The following is a 27,166-nucleotide window of genomic DNA, read 5'->3' on the forward strand; positions in this document are numbered from 1 at the left end:
ATTTAATTCGGATTATAGAAACACAAACCGTGATTTCTAAGCTATTCGACGCCGATTTTATCCTTCCCTTTTTTACTCGAGGATTCTGGTACCACATTATCTACGGAATAAAACAATTAAATCACATTAATATTACACATTTCAATTTCACATTATTTTAAATTTTCACACTATATTTTGCTTATTCTTCAATTTAGCCCCTAAACTGAGACTAATTTTAACCTTCACAATTTAACTTCATATTTTTATACTAACTTCACTCTAGACCACATTTAGCTTCCTCTTTTCCAATTTGAACCCTTAATTTTGAATTTTTATAATTCAGTCCCTATTGTTCAAAATCAATAATTAATTTCACAATTTAGCCATTTTCTATTTCTAACTTAAAAATCTATCTATTTAATCTCTAATATTTAAACTATTCAACAATGTCAACATCTAAAATTTTGAACAATACTAAAACTTACAATATAGGTTGAGTAGTCCTAAGTGCCAGGATTCTAAAAATATAAAAATTACAAGTGTAGGGACTAAATTACATTAACCAATTGGAGCTTGAACCCAAAATTTCCTTAGCCGTGCATGGGTCTTCTTTTCTTTTTTCTTTCTTTTCTAATTTGCATGTAACAGAGAATGAATCTTCTCTTTCTTTTGTTTTTATTATTATTACTATTATTATTTCTTATTATATAATATACATACATTTTATACAATTTATTTATTATAACATATATACATATTGTATTAACATAATATATAATATATATACATGTCATAAATGTTCATTATGATCGTCCACTTTAAATGAAACAAGGATATAATTGCTTCTTTAGTCCTTTTAATTTATTTCAATCTATCATTCAAACTTTTAAACATTACGCGATTTAGTCCCTGTACCTTAATAACTCCTAATTTCACAAAATTTACTATTCCAAAAATTAATTAGCTACTAAGCTAGCCTCATAAATATTTAATAAAAATATTTACGGGCCCGATTTAAGAAAACGAAGTTTCAAAAATATGTTTTTCGACACCCTTGACTATCGAGTCGATACATAGCGCACATGGTTCCCGAAAATAACATGCCCTGGACACACGGTTGTGTGGACCACATGGTCATGTAGGTTGCCTGTGTGAAAGTCTGTTGCAGGTGTATAGCTTCCGAAATGTCCCAATGTTCTAATTTCCATCGTTTTTCACTCCTATTGCTCCCAAGTGCCCTACTAAGCATCAAAACATGAGTATAAAGGATTAAGAGGATATAATTCACAATTAATGTCGCATAATCACCCAAAAATACACCAAGAACGAGTCTAAAATATGTTACTTTTGACACTTATCAATATTAAAATATTATAATCAATCTTGTGAAACATTTCCTTTTCAATTGATAAAATAACAGTTGAGGCAACTTTTGAGCAGTGCCTAAACCAATGCCTGGACTAGTGCCAACTGGTAGTAGCATTCTCTGCTCATAAAACTTGACATCTTTAAGTTGGAAAATTTTGGCAACAAAACTAATTGGGTTGTGATTCCTGCTATTACTTTGGACGATTTTCAACCTATCTTTAATATCCAAACTACACATAGCAACATATCTTGGAGACAGATTTAGATTCGGATCGAAGCACTCAACTTCCTAAGTTTGAAGGATTTGATCGACTCAAGCTTAACTAGAAAGTATCTCTTAAATATTCAAGACTTATCTCGAGCTATTTGAAATATTCTTTATGTATATGATTTTGCTTATTTCGAGGGAAGATTGATTGTAAATGATATAATATGTTAGCAAGTCTTAATTACTTATATATTTGGGGGACTTGTATAGGTGATGTACTAAACCGAGAGCAGTTATTTTTGTTTATTGAGGAACACTTCTTTGAGTGCATTAAGTGAAATAATCAAGTGTGACTTGGTTAGCGTCCTAAGTTGTTAAGGGGAAAACTTAGAGGGGAGGTGTCTAGATTAGGTACAAAGGTGTGAAGTCTGAACTCGTGAGTGTTAGAGCTTGAAAACACTTGTTGTACAAGGTGATAAGATAGTGGATATTCTTTCTGGGTAAGGCTTCGATGTAAGGAAACGAAATTGCATAAACATATCGTGTGTCCACTATTTTTTTACATTGTTCATTTTTAGTGCCTGAAGCAATTAAAACTACTAACTCCCTCATGTCATAAACTTGCACATTATAATAAATAAAATTTAGGGCGTGATAATAACATATATTTTGTAGGTGTATCATGCTTAACCAAATTTTTGAGGTGCACTTTTCGCTTGTCATACTCTTTCTTCAATTGAAGAATATTACGAGAATAAATCCTTAGATACTTCTATGAGCAAATACTGTATGCGCTAAAGATTAGTTCACCAGAAGCCTATAAATTGGCAAATTAACTACCATAGTGCGCCAAAATAGGTAACCTTCACATCTATATGCCTTTCTTCTTGAATCCGCCAAATTTAGGGTGTGATACTATAGTTCCATGTCAAAAGGTTATAGACTTTACTAGTTGAAGATAAAGAAGGTAATCATTAGTCAATGTATTGTGTTTGATTAAAAGGCTACATGGAGTTAGCAAGAAGAAAAGGTTAAGAAGATTTTTCTTGCTACAATTATGCATCCAGTACATGTTCATGAACAATTGACTCATTCTATACCAAATTCTCCATCCTCATCAAGTTCTCCAAGTTTTATCTCTTCACCTAGCTCAACTCTAATAAAAATGAGAAGTTTAAGCGATGTTTATGCTAGATGCAATTATTATACAGTTGGATTAGAAAGCTTTGAAGAAGCAATCAAAGAGGATGCAATGAAGAAAGCTATGCAAGAAGAAATTGATTCAATTAAAAAGAACAATACATGAGATTTGGTTGAAAAGCCAAATGATAAAGAAGTTATTGATGCAAAATAGGTGTACAAAGTGAAGCACAATTCAGATGTTTTAGTCCAAATAAATAAAGCCAAATTAGTGGTGAAAGGCTACACAAAATAGCCTGGTATTGTCAATCATGAGACTTTTTTTCCAGTTGCTCATTTGGACACAATTAAAGAAATCATTGCATTGTTAGCATCAAAAGGTTGGAATCTCTACCAGCTAAACGTGAAATCAACATTTTTAAATGGAGAAATGAAAGAAGTGTACGTGCAACAACCTTAAGGCTTTGAGATTAAAGGCTAAGAAGATAAGGTGTACAAATTGAAGAAAGCTCTGTATGAGCTGAAGCAAACTCCCAAAGCATGGTACAGTGAGATTGTCAACAATTTCATTTAGCAAGGATTCCATAGAAGAAAAAGTTATCCTACTTTGCATGTTAAGTATCAAGTTACAACCGATATACTTCTTGTTGCACTTTATGTTGATAATTTGGTTTATATCGGTAACAATGAAAGGGTGATTGAAGCTTTTAAAATAGAGATGATGAAAAAATATGAAAAGCCTGATCTTGGATTATTACATCATTTTCTTAGATTTGAGATTTATCAAATGATTATTGTTTTTATTTGTAAAAAAAAATATGTGTTGAAAATGTTTTGAAGAAGTTTGGTATGGTTGGTTGTAAACGTGTTGATACTCCTTTGGCGGTGAATATAAAATTAAGAAAAGAATATGGTGGTGGATGATTGATGCTAGCATGTATAGAAGCTTGATTGGAAGTTTGATTTATTTGATGGCTATGAGGACTGATTTTGATGTTTGCGACTAGTTTGCTTTCAAGATTCTTAAAGTGAACCTAGCCACTTACATCTTGGAGAAGCAAAAATAGTGTTGAGATATGTCATGGGCACCATTAAGTATAAGATCATGTTTGAAAAACATTCAACGATAAATTAGAAGGTTATTGCGATAGTGATTGGGCCGAAAGTGTTGATGATATGAGGAACACTTCGGGTTATGTATGTTCTCTTGGAACTGATATGATTTCTTGGTGTTCAAGAAAGCAAGAAATAGTGGCTCAATCATCTACAGGAGTAAAGTATCTAGCAGCTGAATCAGTAGCACAAAAGCAATTTAGTTAAGAAGAATTATGGAAGACAACAGAGAAAAGCAAAGAGAAGGCGTCCGACTTCATTGTGACAACAAATTAGCCATTGTTATGTCAAAAAATCTAGTTTGTCATAGTTGAACCAAATGCATCAACATCAAACATCATTTCATACAAGAAGTAATTCAAGCAAGAGAGATCCAACTAAAATTTTGTCCACCACAGGAGCAGCTAGCAAACATTTTCACCAAAGCACTTCCAAGAACAAGATTCCAGCAACTCAAAAAAGCATTAGGAGTTAAAGAATGTCAAATTAGGGGGGAGTATGTTGAGTAATGTGATATCATTAAACTTGTATTTAGTCAAGGTGACTAAGATGGATGAATTTAGTGAATCTAGTAGTCATTTTATTAACATGCATGTGTCACAAGCTGCAGGTCAAAGGCTGTAACCATTACGCACAAAATGTCTCATAGATTTTAACTTATTAAATGGAACTCATTTGGTTCATATGAACTGGCCCGATTCGTGAAACCCATGAAGAAACCCTTGTACTTGAAGTCTTAATGACCCAGTGAATCACTCCAATAAAACTAAAGTTAAGAGGGTAATTAATGTAAATACTAAGTGATAAAAATGTATAGAGTTTAAATCCTTTAGAATTATCCTCTTGTAGATAGACACAAATCTTGCCCGTTAATGTAACTCAATTTATACAGTTAGTTTTGAGGAGCTCAAGTATAAATAGAGGCCTTCCTATAGAAAATTTCTGCAAGAGTTTTCATTTTCCAAGAGTAGGCTAACTTAGGTAGGATTTGACCCAAGAAATCGCCTAAGACCATGCGGTTTGCCAGACTAAAGGTCTAACCTTGTGACACATGATTGTACTCATCTAAAATGAATGAATGTAGTAGATTAAGAGTCAAATAAGATGAATGTATAGAAATTAATAATCACTTCCAACAACTATAAGTGATGAAGCCAATAGAAAGAGATGAGATGTGAGCGAACCAAAAGTAAAATAAAATTTCATTCCATCTTAAGTGTCTCTCCACCATCTCTAGATTCTCTCCAACAAGTTGGAACAAATGGTACATTCTGTTCAAAGTTTGACTAAACTATCTGGGTCATGCGTTGGCTTTATTTTTTGTACAAGTGGAAGTATTACATTGATGTTTACAATTGTAAGAGAATTGCTACCAAAATACTGATAAACAACCACTGCAATGGAACTGGTCGACTCTCCAAATTAGCAAAGCTTGAATCATGTGCTACTGGTTTTGTTGCTGGTGCAGGGGAAATATCTGCCTCAGGCATGTCACATACTCCGAATGTCATATTTGCCTATGCAAGACATTTAAATACCATAGCAACCAATTAGAGTCGTAACTTTTCCAGGTCTTTTATCAACCATTTCTTACATATTTATAAGGAAATGGAGGAAAGATAATAGGTAGAATTAATGTTGCATACCCTGCAAATGACAATGTTTTCGCATCCACAAACTAGATGACCATTTGCCACGTCTATAGCTTCTGGAGCACCTCCACCATCACTCCTCTGATATGCTCATGCAAGAATTGATTTCAAATGCCCAACTCAGAACCAGTAGAATTTTAGGTTGTTCATGCTTTTAATAGTAACAATTGACAATTGTGCAACATTCATACCTTATAAAAATCAACAGCAATGAAGTTAGGCCATCGGTTTCCGGCGGCTACATGACATGTATTCATCATGCTAATTAGTGGAGCTGAATTGTGTCTGCAAGCTTGCGTTACATCTGGTATATCAGGGAAGTAGTTGATTAAGACGAGCGACCTTGATGTTGCATTCATGGCAGGTGATTCTGCTCGGTTTGGACATGAACCAGCTATCATCCCACCGTTGCCATCTGTTGTTGCCAAAATTGCATCAATGTCACTTCTGCTTTGAAATAAATATAATTTTTCTGCTTCTTTTAATGAACTGTTTAGAAGATGATGATAACAGGACTCACATTGGTTTTCTACCATGTATCTCCACTGATAAGCTATACCTTCAGAGGCCTCCTTAGCTGACTTTGAAGTGAAAACCACCATACGCTGATTCTTTTGTATCATATCATCAACTGTTGGCCAGCTTCCACCATTTTTTGGCATTCGAGATACCGGAAACCAGAACTTCCTCAGGCCAGCAGCATCAAATACTTTGCTTAAGCCCCTTGGTGAGGTAACATAGTCTTCAATGATAATGGTAACAATTTCTGAGGGGTTTGCTTCAAGAAATGCTTGAATCTCTTTCAAAACATTAATTGCAGGTTGCTGCTTAAAAAGGAATTACTCATCCATTAAGGCCATAGTAAAGAAATTGTTATTCACATTTTTTGAGACCCAGTCCAGATAAAATATATTCATTAACTTTATATGTCCGCTCAAACTTACAAAGGCTGTATTGTTGAAACATTGTCCTCCAAAGGAGTGACACAACCAGATGTCGTTCTGGAAATCATACATGTCCAGCATCAAACCCCTAACACCATTCTGCAACACAGAAAACCACTTCTGAACTCGCTAATTATTGAAAAACAACTGCTATTTCAGCAAAATATATTGCGAAAGATAAAACAATTCAATAGGGAGAAACACTAGTATATAATGTTCAGTTAGAGGCAATTTAACAATCAAATTGCAAAGTTTTCTAGTCAGTAGTAAGTAGAATATAATATTGGGAGTTTTGGGCGGGGGGCACGTAAGAACTCAAGTTAGCCTATAATGCAGGTTACCAAGATGGAATCCGACAGAACATGTTTTTGAAGCAAATGCGACATAATTTCATAGGTCACCTGCGGTATTGATGGTATGGAAAGCACATAAATATTATATTCGCCACTAGGATATACATTTTTTAAGATCACCTCACCTAACGTACTTGACTAACATGTGGGGTTCGGAGAAGATAAAAGTATACATGTTCATACCTTAATACAATGATGTTTACCTTATTATTAAAAAAAAAAGTATGCTGACGGTCGGACCTACTCTCCCAGTTGAGATAAAATAATGTATAACTAACTCCCCTAATTAGAATAAGAACCATATGTGAAGAAAAAACATAGATTTCAAACTTTCTAACTAAAGTAAGAAGACTCAGAGGTGTCTGTCTCTGACCCTGGACATGGTCTTGGGAAGCTTTCTTCTTCATTTCCCATCATAAACATACCTCACACACTCCATTTTCTCTTGAAACATAAACAATTGATGAAAACTTTTTTAACGTTAGTTCTAAGTCTACCATCAAATTGAAGCATTCAACAAAAGTTTAAACAGGTATAAGATGTTTGGTAAAGCATGGTTTCTATATAATTTCCCTTTAAGCTTTGGCTTTCTTCAATTTTACTTGATTAAAAAGGGTGCCAATATCCTTTCTAAAGGGTAAATTAACGACATCATCTACCTACCGAAAGGGCTAAAATGCTAAATAATCCTCTAATTGTAAACTAAGTACAAACAAGAAAAATCTATAATTTCTTAATAAAGGTATCATTAAGGATACATGTAATTAAGGTTCCAAGCCAAAAAGTATTCTCACCGTATTGGGTGTTATTTTATTAACTGGATCCTTGTGTTGGCAGCAAACAACAATAGTCAAACCTCAATGTTATATTCTAGCTACCTCATACTAATGATGCAACAATAGCAAATTTAATTTAAAGCTAGTAGCTAATCTCATATAATATAACTAAATACCACTATTACTTTAATAATAATTAAATCAATTCCAAATTGTGTAATTCAACCAAATTGGTTACGGTCTTCTTGGAAACAGCATTCTCAGAAATCAGAGAGTACCCAACAAATATATTCAAGCACAAACAAACAAAAATCCCTTGCCAGAAAGACTTGGCTTTAAATTTAAAGAAATCGAGTTTTACTTTCCAACCAGAAGAACCGACATTCCTTAAAAGCAATCCATCAAAAAAACACCGCCAAACAGCAATACCCTGTTTAACTCTCTCTCTCTTTTTTTTTTAGTCAATACTGTTTAATTCATTAAAAAGTGAAAAAAAATCTAAACCCATATGTAAACTAAAAAGATCAACAGGGGGTTTAAAAAAGAAGAAGAAGCTGAAACAAAATGAGAATATTGAGTAGAGAATTAAAGCATACAACAATTATAGTTAATTAAACATACATTGAGTTGGTCGGTGATGGAGTCCTGCTGGTTCGTAGGAGCTAAAATCAAAGACCCAGTTGCGGACTTTTTTCCTAGCCTTGCAAACGAATTATGGGTCGTCAACCACGAGTATCGATTATATGGAAGTCCCTTAACCTATTTCAACCATCAAAGCCACAGAATTCATGTCTATATCTCTCCTTTTACATGTAAAGAGGCATGGTGAGGACATTGGATTCAGTGTACGGACCTTAGAAGTAGGGTTTACAGGTTGGATTCGGGTGCATCTTGGCCGTACATTTCCATTTGCTACACAGGTTTCGCAGTGCAACCCTGAGTCACAATTGCCATCCGATACGCACGTTTGTCCTTCCTGTTCAAGACACATATGCATAAAAACACTGAGAACTGGCATTTTAGCGAAAGACATAAAAGAGTCTCCTCCTGATGGGAGCATACCTTGAGAGCAGAGCAAAAACCAAAGAGAAGACAAGTGATGATCAGACTGGTCATCAACTGCAAATGAATTGCAGTGTATTGTGTCAGTTTTCCATTGATGACAGAGAAGAAGAAGAAGAAGAAGAAGAAGAAGAAGAAGAAGAATGATAGTTGAAACTTGCCTGCATTGATTGGTTTTTGGAGCTTGCTTCTTTTCTTTCTTTCTTTTTTTTTAAATTTGAATTTCGTTTTTGCTTCCCTCTGGGTTTATATAAGATCAGGATTTGAAGAGCATCAAGTTTATGGTAATTGTATTTGATTGTGGTGAGTGGAGATCTTTATATAGGCATCTAAGCAGACCCCAAAAAAAATGCAGGTGTTTCATGCGCCGCTGTGAGGTTAGCTAACCAGGCCATGTTTTGCTGAACTAGTTAATGATTTTTCTGTAGTCAATGGTGATACTGATTTCCTCAGTTTAATAAATAAAAATTACACTTTCTTTTTTCTAATTTGACATCTCCTACTTGATATATTTTGGTAACAATGATAATGATAACTTTTTAATTTGTTAACAATTATAATGATAACTTTTTAATTTATTATTTGGATTTTATGAAATTTTATAGTTAGTTAATAATATTAGTAATTAATTTTTATCAAATCAACCTTAAAATTTATATTAAATCACATCTGATAAACTAAAGGTAAAATTAAATAAATTCACAATTAACAATAAATTTATTCTATTAACAAAATCATAAAAAAATCAATCTCACTAATATTAGTAATTGATTTCCATTAAATTACTTTTAAAACTTAAATTAAACACTAAAAAGTTAACACAGTTATCTTTAAATATTAAAATATATAGCTTTTTTTCAAATACAGGTACCACAATGAAAAACAACTTCAACCCTAAAACTGTTAATAGTAATTGAATAATTGAAATTTTGAAATAAGAGATTTTGATCTTTATTTTTTTCGGTGTTGTTATGTCAATTTTATAATTCATGTTTGGGTCCGTGTTTATTCTTCTCAATAATATTGTTTTTAAAGTTTGAACATATATATATATATATATATTAATAACTATACTTTACCACTACACTAAAAAATTATCATAAGTTTGAGAGGAAATAAAATCCCAAACAAGAGTGCAATGAAAGTTTGTTGCTTAAAGTCTTTCTCTTATAATTTGCTTGCAATAATCGATCAATAAATTTTATAATTTATACTAACTATAAAATTCTTAGTTGATTAATTATAAATCAACTCAATTAAAAAATGTTAAATTTAAAAAAAAACAACTTAAAAATGTTAAATTTAAAAAATAACATAAACTCTTTTTTGAACTAAATGCAAATAGGGCAAAAGTAATTTAATAAATTTTAATTATTTTTTAAATAAAACAAAACCAACATTATCTAAAAAATTTTCACTTCCAAACAAAAAAATCTATCCACTCTTTTCACAAACCTTCTACTATTTTTTAGAATATTTTTTTAAATATTTTTCTCTCACTAAATTCAAAATTATATGCCATAACTATCTTTTAAGAAAACTATTCTTTTATCCAAAAAAGAAATATCAACTTATCTTTAAATATTGTAATTAAAATGCAAAGAAGATGCTGTCCATGCTTGTTATCCTTGAATCTTTCAATATATTATTAATTAATAATATTTAAATTGGATATTTAATATATGGTATTTTGTAAAACTAAAAATCAGATTAGAAATTTTATAAAAAAAATTAAACTAGGATTAATGTCACTTTGTGGAAAATGATTTTTTTTAAATAATACTTATTAAAAATAATTATACAGGTTAATTGATTATGATTAGTATCAATATTGTTATTAATATAAAAATATATAAGTTCGAGTTTAAGAGTTGGAGATAACTATAAGACTTGAAACAGGACAAAAAAAAACCTGTGGCAATCATATTTTTTCATTGACCCACAAATAATCGAGGACAAGGAGCGGTAGCTTCACCAAGCAGCTAGCTTTAAAATATCTATCACAAAATGTATAAGAATACAACATTTCATTGTGTCCTTTAGCATCCCCCCCCCCAAAAAAAAAAATAAAAAAACCAAGTCAAGTTCCCAGCCAAAGCAGAAGCTGCCATCGACCATTGATTTTAACTTACCTCTATCTATCACTATCAGCCCCAAGTCCGCTGCACGACAACTCAAAAGCAGCTGTTCCATAAATCCATACCTTGAGCTCCCATCTATCTAAAAAAGTTTGAAATTCTTTGTTCAAAACTCAATCACTTGAGCTCCCATCTATCTAAATAATCTATTTAAAAAAATAATAATCATGGTTTAAATGGATTATCTATACAAATCCCGGAAGAGATTTATGATGCCGCACTCAGCACTCCAATCTCTTTCAACGAAGCAAACGAGGATGTGTTATGCTGGAAACATACGAATGATAGAGACTTTTCCATGGCCAACATATACGATGTGGCTGCACCAAGTGTGAAGACTCAACCTTTCGAAAGCGAAGAAATATGGTGATCACTATGGAAAGCCAAACTCCCATCCAAGCTGAGAATTTTTCTTTGGAAATGTGTTAATAAGATTTTACCTACGGCTAACTTCTTGAATGTTAGAGATTTAAATTTCTAGGATATATGTCATTTCTGCAGAGTCAATTGCAACCATATTAGTCATATTCTAAGAGCCTACAGCATTGTCAAAGACTGGAGGACTATCACCATGGCGCATCATAATCGTCTACCGCCCTTAGATAGTGATTGGGAGAACTGGATTTTCTCCAATCTAGATTCTAAAGTTTGGATTAGTAACCCACAGCTCCCTTGGTACCACGTTTTCTCCTCTGCACTAAGAGAAATATGGTTGCTGAGAAATGCCATGATCTTCAACAGCAACATTAAACAAGGAAATGTGAGGCTTAGAGCTTTGGAAGGGACAAGTGAATTTTTCCTATATCCCCTGTTATAAGAGTGGTATCCACATTTGGCAGTGGTTGTTAGATGGCAGCCGCCTGGTCAAGGTTGGAAAAAATTAAATACCGATAGTTCCTTGATCGGTAATTAGGGTGCGGGATGGCCTTAAGCTTACAGTTGATTTGAGCATTTCATATCTTGAAATTGAAGTTGATTCTACTATAGTTATTTCCCTTATTTCTAATGTTTCAATTTCTAACGCTGTTCTTGCTACTCCGATTAACGATTGCAGTGCGCTCCGAACTTTTATCCCGAATACTAAAATCAAGTATATTTTAGAGAAGGAAACCGGAGTGCTAACGCGGGAGCAACTTCCATCTTAATGCCCCCCCCCCTTCCAAAACAGTCTAGCTAGAGATGCTTTTGTTGTTATTTGTGATGAGCCCCCTTGAGACTTTGTTGTCGCTTGTTCTAGCTAAGGCATATGGACTTCCCATCATGCGAACAATTATGTTATATCTTGCTTTAATCTAAATTCCTTTTATTACCAAAAAGTAAAATTTTATAAGGCTGAAATTAAAGTTAATTTTATCCAAAATGGAATAGAAGGAATAAACAGATCTTTAAACAGATCTTTAAATATGTCCAGACTCATTATTACTCTTATCTTAAAACCTTTACATATGCTAACATTTCGCCCATCCAAATAACAAAATTTCAAGTCAAACCATGCATGTTCAGCACAGGCGTTTGGGCCGTTCCGGGAACCCATATCATTAAATTTCAATTTGGCCCGATTTCACAGTAAAGAACATAACCAATTTGATATTATTAAATCAATATTCTCAAACAAATGTTGGAGGCGAATGAAGGCAACTGAACCAGAAACACATAGATTTAATTGAGGTTCCAAGTTGCAGAGCTTTCGACAATAAGATGTAGGCATCAACAGGGTAAAGTAAAGCTATGGCGAAGCTTAGGTTTTGTTTAGCATTGCTTCTTAAAAAAGTATTTTTAAGATTAAAAACATTTTTATAGTAAAAAATAATACTAAATAGATAACTTTTCAAATTAGGGATGCTTTTGAAAAGTGTTTTTCATCCCAAAAGTAAAAGCAGTTTTTTTAGCTTTTGCTTTTGGCAAAAGTGTTTTTAAGAATAAATGACAATTTTAATATTTGTATTGAGTATGTAACTATTTTGTTATTGAAATTTATTTTAAATATATAATATTATTTATTTATTGGTTATATTTTAATATTTAAAATATAGTATATATATTCGAATTAAATTTTATAAATAATTAATATTAATTACTTAGAAAATATTTAAAAATTTATATTTCTTATATTAAAATACTAACAACAAATTATAATAAATTATTTTTTATATTCTTTCTAAAAGGTCATAATATTAACTAATTTGAACATTATGCATATTTGTTACTTTATAACATTATGTCCAAAATAGATATTTTATTTCTCAAAAGCACTTTTTGACAACAATACTAAACACTTAAATTTTAAATCACACTTTTCAAAAATATTTCTCAAAAATATTTTTCCACAACACTTTTTAAAAGCACTTCTTAAAAGTAATACTAAACTATCAAGATTGTCCATCGTCTTTATGTACTTTGATGGTCACTAAACTAACTATAAATACGACTAAGGCAAGCACACCTATCAAACAATAGTATAGTTATGGTGAATAGGGAATATCGTATCCACGACGACTAAAGGTACTAGTCATTACCGTTTTTCTATTATTTAGTTGGCAAATTGGAGTGATTGTTTTTAATCTAAAATTACTAAACTAATCTAACTAAGAACGCTATAGAGATTGAAATAGGAAAATAATCGAAGATAACCAATGAGATAGACAATACCGAAGAAAGAATCCACCTAGACTTCACATATTATTATGAATATGAATTAAACGATTTATTCACTTGTGCCTTGATCCATTGAAATCCCTAAATTATATTAATATCTCTTTCGAGAGTAAGAACAACCGGCTCTAGGTTGATTAATTGAAATCTCTTTCTAATTAAAACCCACTATTGTCGCATTGACTCGAGCTATAGATTCTCCTATTAGATTTTACTCTAATCCGGTAGATTTATGTCATCCTATTTCTAGGATTGCATGCAACTCCACTCAATTATGCTAGATCCACTCTTAAACAGGGACTTTTGCTCCACTGAAATAAGCACATTATTAAACTTGAATTAATATCTCAGAAATATTAAAACAATAAATAAGCATACATAATTGAGAACAAGAATCAAGTATTTATCGCGTAAATCAGAAATAAAATAATAAGATTCATCATAGGTTTTATCTTCCCTAGATATCTAGGGAATTTAGTTCATAATCCTAAATGAAAACATCTCAAAGTCAGAATAACTACAAGACATAAAGAAACTCAATAAAACTTTGAAAGAAATTAAATGGAGATCTTCGATCTTGAGGGAGATCCGCTTCCGAGTTGATTTCGATGGCGTTCTTCAAGTGCTTACTTTGATCTTCCCTCAGTGCCCCCTTAGATCTTCTTCTAATTGGTATTTATAGACTTTAGAATGCTCAAAAAGCCTAAAAATTGGGTTTTTCCAAGTATTTGGGAAGCAGGGTGTGATATCGACACGGGCTAGTACATGGGTGTGTGGCAAGCCTGTATGGGTCACACGGGCGTGTGGATCCTGGAAATAGCTCTATTTATCTCAAATGCTCTCCTAAGTATTAGACAACCACCAATTGTACGAGATAAAGAATTTTAACATATCAAAGGTCAAAGGTGTTCACGAATGAGTTTGAGTGGAGGCTGGACCTATGTATAATATTTTTATAGTATTTTTTTTATTCGTTTCACAGTTTATTTTTGGGTTATCCTTCTAAAGAATGTCATTTTTAAAGTTCGAATTTATGTTATTTCCTTAAAGTGCAATATGCTTCACCCTTGTACTCAACACTTATTAGTACTTATATATGATATTAGTACATTCTATGTTTGCTCAAATTCCGCTCGACTTGAAATATATGTTTAAAATTTTGTTCAAACACATTCATATTTGTAAATGAACTAAACTCCTTTTAGAATCGCTCATATTATTTATAATTTAATATTTAATATTTTAGATGGTTTTCTAATTAAAATTTTAAATTTAAATAACGTAAAATATTTTTTAATGTTTACATAGAATTGTATTATTATATATGAGTTATTATTTGGTACACATACAATATACTTTTTTTTATTCCACAAGTAGTCTTAAAATTGCCATGTATCTTTTTTTTTTTTAAATATTTTACTACACCCTTATAGGACACTTATCAAACCCCTGACCTTACTTATGGAGTCTAAAAACTTGGCTGACAATGTAGCAAATATTATTCCATTATATATTTAATTTTATGTGATATAAATTACATAATATATAAAATACAAATACACATATTTTACAAAAGTATAAAATGGGTTGAACCAAGCTCGAGGCTCAAATGTTGAAGCCTAAACCCGAATCATATTTCAAACATGTCTATTTTTTTTTCTCAAACTCATTTTTCGAGCATCATATTTTTGTTCAAATCTTCTCACATTTCGAATAAAACTTTAAGCTTGACCGAAATAACCCAACCCATGAATAAATCTAAATGATATAATACACGTAGTTTCAATAATCTTTTTAATGGAGACTAAAAAAAGAAGAAAATTGGATTTACTTAAAAGAAATATTAGATTTCTATGATGGCTTCTACATTATCCAAAAAGGAAAATCCCTATAACGGAAACAAAACAAAAGGTGAGTTTCAATGTAATAATATCCTTAAAAAATTTACATTGACACTCTAATTGAATATGGACATTGTCAAGTCCTAGTTCTAGGTAGTGAAATTGAGGCCAATCACGTTCATTTCTTCAATGAGTTGTTTGATCAATGCAAGTTAATTGACTTGGAAATTACTAGTGGGGAATTTAGCTACTCTAATCATAGGGCTGATTCAAACAACATACAAGAAAGACTAGATCAAGTATTTATAAATGTGAGGGTGGAGTAAAATAATTCCATCAAGCTATGGAATCGTATAGCTAGCCATAGAATTGAACTACAGCTGATTTTCGTTGCACTTCATAAAAGAGTTGGAAAGAAAAGAGGAATATTTCAATTTGAAGCTAAGTGATTACCTCCAATGCCTAGAATCAACTTAAGGTGAGGAATGAAAACTTTCAAGAAAAACTAAATAATGCTAGACAACTATTCCAAGAGTGAAGTAAGAACAAGGATGAAATCCGAGGAGGAGCACAAAATTGCAAATGAAAGTCGAACAATTTTAGGGTAGATTGCAATCGGAGGAGACAATTAAAGACTAAAGAGATAAAGCACAACCAAATGAGATTCTCGACGTAAAAGAATGTTACTGGCATTAAAAGATAAAAGAGTCAAATTGTGAATAAAATTCACACCACCAAGAATTGCAGTGGGATTGGATCTCAAACGAAAGACTTGTGGCATTATCATCCTTCTTCAAAGATTGAAGAAGTGCTAATAAGAATGGAGAAGGTGATTATAGAGAAAATGAATAACGGAAGGTCACAAAGTTGAAAACCCTTAATTCTGATAATTTTTTCAATTTTATTTTATCAAATATACTGATATAAATTCCATCCACATTGTCTTTTTTTCCAATGCAAAAATGCTTAGATTCAATCTCACACTATCAACTACTTTGCTTACAAAATTATAACAATAAATCATGACCTCGAGAATGAAGCTGCTACTTAAGGATACCAGTTCATAGGCACAAATTGTCTTCATCCTTAAAAGGCAAATTAAGGATAATATTATCGTGACCCATGAAATATTGGATGTTTAATAATAATAGAAAAAGAAAATGAGGGTGCAATGGAAGATGGTGCTTAAGTTGGATTTAGAGAAGGCATGTGATAAGGTTAATTAAAAAAAATTTAAGCTATTTTGAGGAAAATGAGATTATCCGATTTTGAGTTAGTCACATTGTGAAATGTGTTATATCGCCGAAATTTTCCATCATCATCAATAGTAACTGAAGCAGGAATTCAAACCAAGTCAAAGAAATCCTATCCTTTTTTCTTTTTGCTATAATAACCAATGCTCTCTTAAGACTACTAGAGCCTGCTAAAAATTCAAGGTGTTGATTGTTTGACTTAATCATATTTGTTGTTCACTGATGATTTATGATTTTTATCAATTTGGAGTCTTAACACCATTCTAAGGGTGAAAAGGTTCATTTTGCATGCATAACAATGCATTGCTTCAAAGGAAAATTTAATGGAGAGGCATCAAGCATATTTGAGTCAATGTCACAGGTATAATGAACTTGTAAAATTAATGGTCATTGAATTAATTAAGATCCATGATTTGCAATGAATGATTGCTGGACTTGACAATCTAAACCTGATCAATGTCCTAAACAATTGTTGTGGAGTCTCTTAGGAAGCTGATGTGACCATCCACGATATTCATATTCTACTTGCATCATATTCGAATGTCCAATTCGGTCATATATTCCGAGAAAAAAATTATTGACTGAATTCCTAAGAGAACTAAAAAAAAAAAAACGGGAATGCCCCACTAATTGGATTGTGTTGCTTCCTGATGAACTCAACTCCTTTATGTAATTTTTCTCTCAACGAAATGTTTACTAACAAAAAGAGAAAAACCCTTTATATCTGAGATTGATGAAAAAAGGCTCTTCTTTTCATTTTGTTCATGAAAATTAAACTCATATGTTGAAGATAGGAATCCAATTAATAGACTTAGCTTGATTGGATTACAAGGGATTCTTCTTTTAAGATAGAATCTTATTATATTTATAAAAAGAAAAAAATAATAAAAGATGCAGAAGCAGAAGCAAAAGCAAAATGTTCCAGGCGTGGACTGCAAGGATTTCTTTCTCTTTTTTTTTCTTACAAAAAGCATCGCCTGACTGTCCAAAAATTAACACATAAAGTGTTGATAAAAGCCAATAAAAAAAATAAAACCCTTAACATTACCCAAAGTTGTAGGTTAAAAACAAAAATAGCCAGACAGACCAACAGGTGATGTGCATCAAAATCAATGTCTATTTTTCTAGTGATAGGATGAGGTTAAAACATTTGTTTAAAACTGGATAAGTAAAAGAAGCTGTAATGTAACATTTACTAGGATGAAATGATTAGGTGTAATATTTTTGTCACTGAAAAGCTCCACTATCATCAGTCACCACATTGGAAAAACTGAATAGGATTCCAAATGAAACCCGTGCCCACAAAATATAAACATGCTCAAAGATTTCAATGTTTTGGGTATTGGTCTTTGCAGTTTCCTCACGCCTCCCACAATTCATCTTGGTCCCACTTCATGTATCTTTTGCAATATGCTTTAAGTCACATTCAGCCAATTTGCCAATGCCTTAATTACCTCAGCTAAAACCCCATGGGGAATGGATAAACACATCCCACTTCACTTGAATAATATAATATAATGTAGCTTATTAGAATTATTTTTCTTACATCATTTTATGTTTTGTATTTATATTTTTAATTCATTTTTTTCCTTAGGGTTACCTAGCCTCATCTGTCACTGTTTTGTTTGCCAATAAAACATCACACAATTACAAAAAATTTATAAGCAGGTGGTTTTTCTTTTTTATTTGAAAGAAAAAAAGGAGGGTTGGGGGTTAAGGTGGCTTTAATTTGTTGTAACGTTTGAAGACAAGATAAGCTCAAGTTTTGGTGCATAAGTAATTAATATTTGTAGGTGAATCTAGTATGTATATGTATAAATGAAGTTTCCCTTTCTACTTGAAGTCACGGTCTAAGAAAAAGAAGAAAGAAACCCCGACAGACCAACGATGAATCAGACATAGTTTGAACCAAATACCGTAGATATGTGGACAAGACAAGTCTTGTTACACATTTAATGAAAAAGCGTCGTAGCAACTGACCCACTTCAATGTGATCCTTTGGGACCATCCCTCCCTTTCATTTGTTTCAGATTTCCCATGAGAAAATTAGCCTAGGCCTTTAGGAGTAGAGAGTTGAGAACACCTACAGTCAGTGCACTGTTTAAAGAGTTGAAAGAGTGAGAGAAGGGTCAAAAGCCGCACTCACGCATTGCTCAGTGACCAGTGTCCCCCCCCCTCTCTCTCTCTCTCTCTCTCTGTTACCCCCTTCTCTACGGTTCCCAGATGTGCTGACAATAGTACTCCATCACTTAGATTTCCCCATTCCTTCTTCACATCATTTCCTCTCCTGTTTCTTCGGGTAAAACTTGAAAAAGGAAAAGTTCTTTCCTGGTCTACGATGGTGGTTTATGCTAAGGCACTGTTGGGGTTCTTGACTTTTCTCGGTTTGCAGCTTCCTTTGATACTGGCAGGTAATGTTTCAATCCCTTCTTGTTTCTAAAGCTGAGCTCTAGTTGTCTTTCTAAGCAAGTTGCATTTGTTGTTAACTTGTTATCACTTCTTTTTCTTTGTTGTAAAAGATGCCATTTTGGGTCATTTATTATGTTTTTTCCCCTTTCGGTCTGGGTAAGAGTTGAATCCTGAAAAATGGGTTTTGGGTTTTGAAGCAGAAAATTTGGACATGATTTGCATTTATATAAAAATGCAGTCTTGTAAAGTTTATCCATTGTTTTATTTTGATTGTAACTGGCATTAGAATGTTTGAGCTACCTTCACTTTGTACCAACTTATGTGGGTCAGATGATTTATGGGTACTTTATTTTCGTTAACTGATCAATTAATTTTAAGACAACGCCATGTTCAGTTCAACATATATTGAATTTCTGGATTTAGCTTAATGGATACCTAGAGCTCTGTGTGAAGAATTAATGGCTAAATGGCTATTGTTTCAACTGGTTATTTCTGGCTTTCATTGAATATTTTTGTCGAGTAAAAATGATATGGCAATTTGATTCCTATAGTATACTGTCGATTTATAGATTTTCATGTAAGGGCAGTCAATAAGTACTTTTAGCTTAAATTCAGTTTGATTGAACAAGGTACTTCTCCTTTATAATTATCAGTAACTAGTCATTTAAAGGCTGCAGAAATCTTACCATCATACTAACGCTACCTTTCAAACAAGTTTTTTGTGATTATCAGTAATCTATTTTGCAAGTGATGGATTGTGAAGCAAAGGTAACAATGTTATTGTTACTTGACTCACTCTATTCTGATCAATGGTCTTACAAATTTTGCAGATTGCCCCTTAGATTTGAGTGGATCAAATTTTACTCTTGTGGCTTCTTTATGCTCTAATAAAGATGACAGAGGAAAGTGTTGTCGCTATATGAATGCTTTCGTTGCATTCTCTGTTGCCCGGTATGCGAATATGACAAGCAACCTAGGAGTTCCATCAAATTTATCTGACATCTGCATCCAATCCATATTGCAAACCATGGAACTGTATGGAGTGCCGCGTAATGCCACCATGTTTTGTGGGTTTGGTACAAAAATTCCCGTTAGTTATGACTGTAGGGGTCGAACCACTGTAACACAGATGCTTGAGTCTCCAAAATTTATGGATGTCACTAGGAACTGCAAACTGCCACTTTTGCAGGAAAATGATTGCCGGAAATGTTTAAACGCTGGCATTGTTTACCTTCATCATCTAGTGGGATCTGAAAATAATATGACATTGAGTACTTGCCGAGATGCAACTTTTGCTGCACTAGCAAGCCAAGTCGATGACGCTTCAGCTGCCGAAATTGCAACTTGCTTTTTCCAAGTTCAGGGATTTAACATCCCACCAGGTATGAATCATTTCAGAAAAAATCCACGATTTGATTTTGTATGAGAACTGAGCATATCTATTGATGTGTGGATAGTTTTTGCAAGATTTCTCCCGCTTTAGCAGTTTCTTGCATGGCTCGAATGTCTATAATTCCTCGTCTTTTCTCTTATCTGCAGTGATTAGAGCGAATAAGCATTATTGATACATTGCCTTTCTGGTAATTAAAATACAGTTTAGAACAATCATCAGGCTAGATTTGACTGCTTTTATGGGGATTGATAATAAACGTTGTAATGCTTTGGTGGCTTGTTAAAGAGGGCAAAAAAGGAAAAGAAACCTTCAGTATGCATCTAAAAACTGATGCTCCGAACATATTAGTGTCAAAATGTTTTTTTTCTTTTCTGTGTAACTGCGTTAAGACATTACATACTTGAATATGTTTTCCAATGACTAATTTTCTGTAAATAAATGAATGTTTATGTACTCCATTGAATCAGCTAGTAAATTGTTGCAATTTTTTATGCTAGTTTCAGAGTCATCTCCATCTCCACCCACCCCGAAGGCTTCTCCTAGTCCGTTGGTTGCCGCTAGTCCAAATCAACTTGTGTTGGGAGTACCTCCAGAACAAAAGCACCGTACTTACCACCTCACGATTATTCCAGGCATCGGCATAGCAGTTACAGTAGCTGCCATGATGATGCTTATAGTATTGGTAGTTTTGATTCGTAGGAAAAAGAGAGAGTTGGAGGATTCTGAGAGCATGGACATGAATTCTTCAAAATTCTTTTCTTCTCCTCGGCCCATGCGTAAATTTCAGGAAGGTTTGTTTGATATCACCTATTCTCCTTTGATAATGATAAGTTTTGAACATCATTTTCCAAAGGGCAGTTGTGTAATTTGATAAGGATTGGTGGTAAATGCAGGCACTTCATCAATGTTTCGGAAATATAGCTACAAGGAAACCAAAAAGGCAACTGAGAATTTTAACACCATCATTGGACGTGGAGGGTTTGGGACAGTATACAAGGCTCAATTTAGTGATGGCTCAGTGGTAGCTGTAAAACGGATGGACAAGGTTTCAGAGCAGGCAGAAGATGAATTTTGCAGAGAGATAGAACTTCTTGCTAGATTACACCATCGTCATCTGGTTGCTCTAAGAGGATTTTGCATTGAAAAGCATGAGAGGTATAGTTCAATCATGTATGTCTATCAAGGCGATTGATCTGTCTACAAGCAATATTAAATGCTTTTTACTTCGGGCAGGTTTCTAATGTATGAATACATGTCAAATGGGAGCCTAAAGGATCATCTTCATTGTATGCTTCTCCATTCCTTTGATTCACTTCTCTAAAGTTTGATATTATCTGTATTTTAACTTCTCTGATAATTCGTTAACAATTTTGTATGCTTAAATGCGGTAGAATGGAGACTTAATCAACTGCTTTCCCATGTTATTTTTCTATGTTCATTACTGTTCATTGCATGTCTTAAATGGATATGATCTCGTACTTTGCAGCCCCAGAAAAAACCCCACTGAGTTGGGAGACCAGGATACAAATTGCCATTGATGTGGCTAATGCGTTGGTAATAGCAGTTGATTCTGTTGTTTTTCATATTTGCAGATTGGTTTATACAAAATTATCATCTTGCTAAATGACTTCTCTTTCCTTATATGGTTTATTTTTGCAGGAGTACCTTCATTTCTATTGTGATCCACCTCTATGCCACAGGGACATCAAATCGAGCAACATTTTATTGGATGAGAATTTTGTTGCAAAGGTATGGTATTTGTTGAATGCTCATTTAGTTGTACTGCCACTGGTATTTTGCTCTCATGTATATAAGTAAACTCCTAATGGAATATAACAAGTTCTCTCCAGAATGTTGATAGACACTTACACGCAAGTTGTGAACTTTTGATTTCCACATCATTTTTCACAATTTATTTCTTGGTACATATGTTTGCAAATGAAAAATGGAGTTGAAGTTTTAATTACTAGAGCAAAATTGAATTCTACTTTCAATAACTAGAGGAATCTGAAAGCTGGTGAAAGAACAAAAGGACATTGTAAAACTAAGAGAATAGTTTGAGGATGCGTAACAGTTTCTGAAGAGATTCATTGAAGAACCCTTTTATGTGAGAACTTTGAAGAACTTTATTTTCAGGTAAAAGCATGAAAGTACATTGCATTAAAACAGTTTTTCTTTTCTGCTGTACTGTATCCTGTAGGTTGCAGATTTTGGGCTTGCACATGCTTCAAAAGATGGTTCTATTTGCTTCGAACCAGTAAATACTGACATACGTGGAACTCCAGGTTAGCCAATAAGTCATTGGAAGTTTTAGTGTCTCATGTAATTAAAGATCTAAACTTTAGATGACTTTCAGGTTATATGGATCCCGAATATGTGGTCACTCATGAGCTCACGGATAAAAGTGATGTATACAGCTATGGCGTGCTACTTTTGGAGATTGTGACTGCAAGACGAGCCGTACAAGATGGCAAGAACTTGGTTGAATCATCCCAGATACTAATGGCATCAGAGTCAAGGTTACTTGAGCTGGTGGACCCCAAATTAAGGACTCCTTTGACTTAGACCAACTACAAACAGTTGTGACCATTGTGAGATGGTGCACCCAGAGAGAAGGACGGGCTAGACCCTCAATCAAACAGGTCCTTAGACTTTTGTATGAGAGTGCTGATCCGATGCATAGTGGGTTCATACAAGCTGTCGAAGATGAAGATTATGAAGGTAGTGATGGAAGAGGAAGGACAAGCAGAGGCAAAATTCCTAGGAGTGGACCTTATTATCACAGTGGGGATGGAAGATATCTTGCTTCATCTTCAAGTACATCAAGGTCATATTGTAGTAGAAGCTTTTTACTCGAAACCGGATCACCACAATCTCCTCAAAACGTACTCTCCCTTTGAGGCCAATCACATGAGACAGCTGCCTCAATCTGATTAAGCCGTAATCAAGACTTGAGAGCTTGCTAGTATGTGATTTTACTCATGAACTAGCAGGTATGCATGATGTTTGGTATGCAGAATGTTCCTGTTGCAGAGGAAATGATAGCCATCAAGCTTGTTACTTTTACAAAAGGGAAACAAAAGGATTCAAGAAGTGATCATCTTATAATTTTCCTGTTTATGGTTGCTCTAAATTTTTTGGATAAATGAGACATAAATGTAATTTTCGTGTATCATTGGTACAGAGATACGGATATTGCAGCGAATCATCAAGATTGGCCTTTATTGATTCAAAAACCGAGAGATACCCCGGTGCAATTATTTCATACTTTTTTTACATTCTAATGATTGCGGATTTTTTTTACGTAGGCGGTTTGAAATTCCATGGAGAAGTCATTGTATTTTTGTTATAAAAACAAAGTACCATATATATGGTTTGGTAATCTCAAGTGTCCCTTGTTTGCTATGGTTGAATTCGTCGGCGGCTATGCCCTTGTTTGCTAGGGTTCCAATGATTCCATGGGCCACCCCATGCTTGTCACGACTAAAAGGCTTAGTGTAAATATTAAGGTCGCTATCAGGCAAACAAGGTTGGAAAATTCCTTCTTGTAGACCGGCCATAGGAAAACCAGAAGGTCCGCTGGTTTGCCCCATCACTATGATGTGCTCTTGATTTTCTCGATCATATGGACGATCCATGTATTAAGTAAGATCCTTTTAAGTTCTCAAATACCATATCCGGGTGGTACTTCTGACTTGAACAATGAAACGCCCAGGACCTACATCATCCACATGGATAAATCGGCAATGCCTGCTGCCTTTTCGAGCCATCATGATTGGTACATGTCAACCCTTTCATCCCTGTCATCACCAGACGGCTTTTCCCCATTGCATCTCTACACTTACAACCATGTAATAGATGGGTTTAGCGCTGTGTTATCCCAAGCCCACCATGACCAACTTCACGAATTACCCGGTCATCTTGCTACATATCCTGAAACAAAGGGGCACCTCCATACCACACGTGCTCCTACCTTTCTTGGGTTGAAGAAACACTCTGGGCTATGGCCTGCGGGTGGATTTGGTGAGGACATGATCATTGGAGTCCTTGACTCTGGCATCTGGCCTGAAAGCGAGAGCTTTAACGATGAAGGTTTGCCGCCGGTGACAAAGAGATGGCGTGGTGCATGTGAAACTGGTACTGAATTCAATGCATCTTACTGCAACAGGAAGCTGATTGGGGCGCGATCCTTCAGCAAAGGCATGCAGCAGGAAAAACAGAATATATCAAAAACAAATGACTATGATTCACCGAGGGACTTTCTAGGTCATGGTAGCCACACATCGTCCATAGCAGCGGGCAGCAGTGCGGTTGGTGCTGAATATTTTGGATATGCCAAAGGAAAAGCTATAGGAATGGCACCAAAGGCTAGGATTGCAATGTACAAAGTTCTGTTCTTTGATGAAAGTTATGATGCTGCAGCAACAGATGTACTGGCTGGCTTGGATCAAGCTATAGAGGATGGTGTGGATGTCCTGTCTCTGTCTTTGGGGTTCTTTGAGACTCCCTTTGATGAAAACCCTATTGCAATTGGAGCATTCACAGCTTTGAAGAAAGGGATATTTGGTTCATGCTCTGCTGGCAATAATGGCCCTCATGCATATACCATTCTCAATGGGGCTCCCTGGATCACTACCGTCGGTGCTGGAACCATCGATCGGGAATTTGCAGCTCATGTCACGCTTGGTGATGGAGAGTTAACCGTAACAGGAAAATCTGTATATCCTGAAACCTTGTTTGTCTCAGATGTTCCTATATACTTTGGACACGGAAACCGAACCAAAGAACTCTGTGAAATATACTCTCTGGACCCCGAAGAAGTTGCAGGAAAATACATATTCTGTGATTTCGACTCCAGCGGCCAAACTAATGCCTATGCACAAATAGACGAAATGGACACAGCTGGAGCTGCTGGGGTTATCTTTAGCTCCTCCGAGGGTCCGTTTTTCCGACCCACAGATTTCTTCAAGCCCTTTGTGTTGGTAAACCCGAAATATGGGGATTTGGTAAAACATTATATAATCAATTCCAAGAATGCAACAGTGAGTATCAGGTTTGAAACAACCCTCTTGGGTACTAAGCCAGCTCCTCAAGTGGCTTACTTTTCATCTCGAGGACGTGATAGAAAATCACCATGGATACTGAAACCCGATATTTTGGCTCCTGGAGTCGACATTTTGGCTGCTGGGGTCCCCAACAGAGGCTTTGCACCGATTGGTGACGATGATTATTTGCTAACAGATTACGCTCTCGAATCTGGAACATCCATGTCATGCCCGCATGCGGCTGGCATAGCCACACTGCTTAAAGCTGCCCACCGCGACTGGAGTTCAGCAGCCATCCGATCAGCAATGATGACAACAGCTGAAGTTTTCGACAATGAAAATGGCCGTATCATTGACATGACCACAGGAGTTGCTGGGACACCTCTTGATTTCGGAGTAGGGCACATAAATCCTAACAAAGCCATAGACCCTGGCCTTGTCTACGATATCGAGATTCAAGACTACATCAACTACCTTTGTGGGTTAAACTACACTAGCAAACAGATCCGAACCATCACGGGAATGCGTCAGTTTAACTGTGATAGTGCTACCCTGGATCTTAATTATCCATCATTCATCATTCTCTTGAACAACACTAACACAACCGGCACCACCTTCCAAAGGGAACTCACAAATGTAGCAGAAGGTATCTCGGTTTATCGAGCGGTAGTGAGGGCTCCTTCAGGCATGAAAGCTGTAGTGCAACCTGCAACAATTACCTTTGCAGGAAAATACAGTAAAGCCAAATTCCAACTCACAGTGGAGATTGATGTGGGAGTTGGAAGTATCCCTGAAAGCGATTACTTCGGGAATTATGGATTCCTGAGCTGGTACGAGGTCAATGGGAAACATCAAGTTACAAGTCCAATCGTTTCAGCATTCGCACCTTGAAGCCGGAACGCCTGCTTGCCTGCATCTGTTTTTATGTTTTTAAGAAGGATTTATAGCTCCACACACTAACTTAAAAATTCCACATTAGTTGTTGATCGGTAACAATGACAAGGAATGAGAATTACATCAACTCCATGAAACAAATTTTTGGTTTGGGCTTCAATTGGGATGAATCAATTTTTATTTAGGAGCTCAATATCTATTATAAATCTGTTTTAAACTTGTTATATTATATGCACGAAACTCATCCATTAGTTTTAGGCTAAACTACAAAAATAGTCACTCAATTTTAGTCAAATTTCATTTTTTCCACTGAACTTTAAAAAGTTACGTTTTGGTCGTTAACATAGTCGAGTTATAACATTTTGGCCACTCATTCTTTAACAGCTGTTACAACCTTAACAGAAAAATTGACGAGACACATTAACTCAAGGTTTAATATCTAATTTGACCCCTGAACTATAGCTACAATATTCTATTTGGTCCTTTTTAACAATAATTCTAAACAAATCAAAAAAATGTTTAAAATATAAAAAAATTCAAAAAATTATTTATATTTTCAAACTATAAAAAAATATTTTTAAAATTATATCTATGTAAAAAATTAAAAAAAACATAAAATCCTTAAAAATTAAACTAAGTTGAGAGTTAAATTTCAAAATTTATAAAAAAAATATTAAAAAATTCTTTTAGAAAAATATAAAATTTCATTATGTATTTTTAAAATTTTTAAAAACTTATTTTTTTTAAAAATCATGTTTTCATGTTTTTTTAATTTTTTACATTATTACAATTTTAAAAATAATTTCTATAATTTTAAAAAAATAAGTAAATTTTTTTGTTTTAAAGATTCTTTTATATATATTTTTAGAATTTATTGATTTTTTTTAGAATTATCATTTAAAAAAGTTGTAAAATGACCAAATTGAATATTTTAGCTATAGTT

At 34.1% G+C, this 27,166-nt stretch overlaps 2 protein-coding genes and 1 pseudogene across 3 annotated transcripts; 2 read left to right on the forward strand and 1 right to left on the reverse strand.

Moving 5' to 3' along the window:
- Positions 1 to 4,986: 4,986 nt before the first annotated feature.
- LOC107953388 (PI-PLC X domain-containing protein At5g67130) lies at positions 4,987 to 9,028 on the reverse strand. Of its 2 annotated transcripts, XM_016888694.2 has the most exons (9): positions 8,760 to 9,026; positions 8,599 to 8,655; positions 8,390 to 8,512; positions 8,158 to 8,295; positions 6,408 to 6,506; positions 5,984 to 6,287; positions 5,655 to 5,878; positions 5,458 to 5,544; positions 4,987 to 5,328 (listed from the first exon to the last, which is right to left on the reverse strand). In XM_016888694.2, the coding sequence occupies exons 1-9, from the start codon at positions 8,763 to 8,765 to the stop codon at positions 5,161 to 5,163; spliced, it is 1,206 nt and encodes a 401-aa protein (XP_016744183.1). In that variant the 5' UTR covers positions 8,766 to 9,026; the 3' UTR covers positions 4,987 to 5,160. The 2 variants fall into 2 exon arrangements, with proteins under 2 accessions (XP_016744183.1, XP_040964166.1); XM_041108232.1 differs by having other exon boundaries at positions 5,655 to 6,287; positions 8,760 to 9,028.
- Positions 9,029 to 18,332: 9,304 nt separating this feature from the next.
- On the forward strand, positions 18,333 to 23,549 carry LOC107953389 (probable receptor-like protein kinase At1g49730; annotated as a pseudogene).
- Positions 23,550 to 23,683: 134 nt separating this feature from the next.
- LOC107953390 (subtilisin-like protease SBT3) lies at positions 23,684 to 26,452 on the forward strand. Its single transcript, XM_016888697.2, has one exon. The coding sequence runs from the start codon at positions 24,016 to 24,018 to the stop codon at positions 26,218 to 26,220; it is 2,205 nt and encodes a 734-aa protein (XP_016744186.2). The 5' UTR covers positions 23,684 to 24,015; the 3' UTR covers positions 26,221 to 26,452.
- The last annotated feature ends 714 nt before the right edge of the window (positions 26,453 to 27,166 follow it).

The sequence above is a fragment of the Gossypium hirsutum genome, chromosome D12 (genome assembly GCF_007990345.1).
Source record: "Gossypium hirsutum isolate 1008001.06 chromosome D12, Gossypium_hirsutum_v2.1, whole genome shotgun sequence".
NCBI classification, from domain to species: domain Eukaryota; kingdom Viridiplantae; phylum Streptophyta; class Magnoliopsida; order Malvales; family Malvaceae; genus Gossypium; species Gossypium hirsutum.

Coding starts and splice junctions, on each gene's coding strand:
- LOC107953388 (XM_041108232.1), bottom strand. Junction 6,288..6,407: donor GTTTCAACAATACAGCCTTT/GTAAGTTTGAGC, acceptor CTTTTTAAGCAG/CAACCTGCAATTAATGTTTT. Junction 5,329..5,457: donor AAAACATTGTCATTTGCAGG/GTATGCAACATT, acceptor TGTCTTGCATAG/GCAAATATGACATTCGGAGT.
- LOC107953390 (XM_016888697.2), top strand. CDS start 24,016: ATGGATAAATCGGCAATGCCTGCTGCCTTTTCGAGCCATCATGATTGG.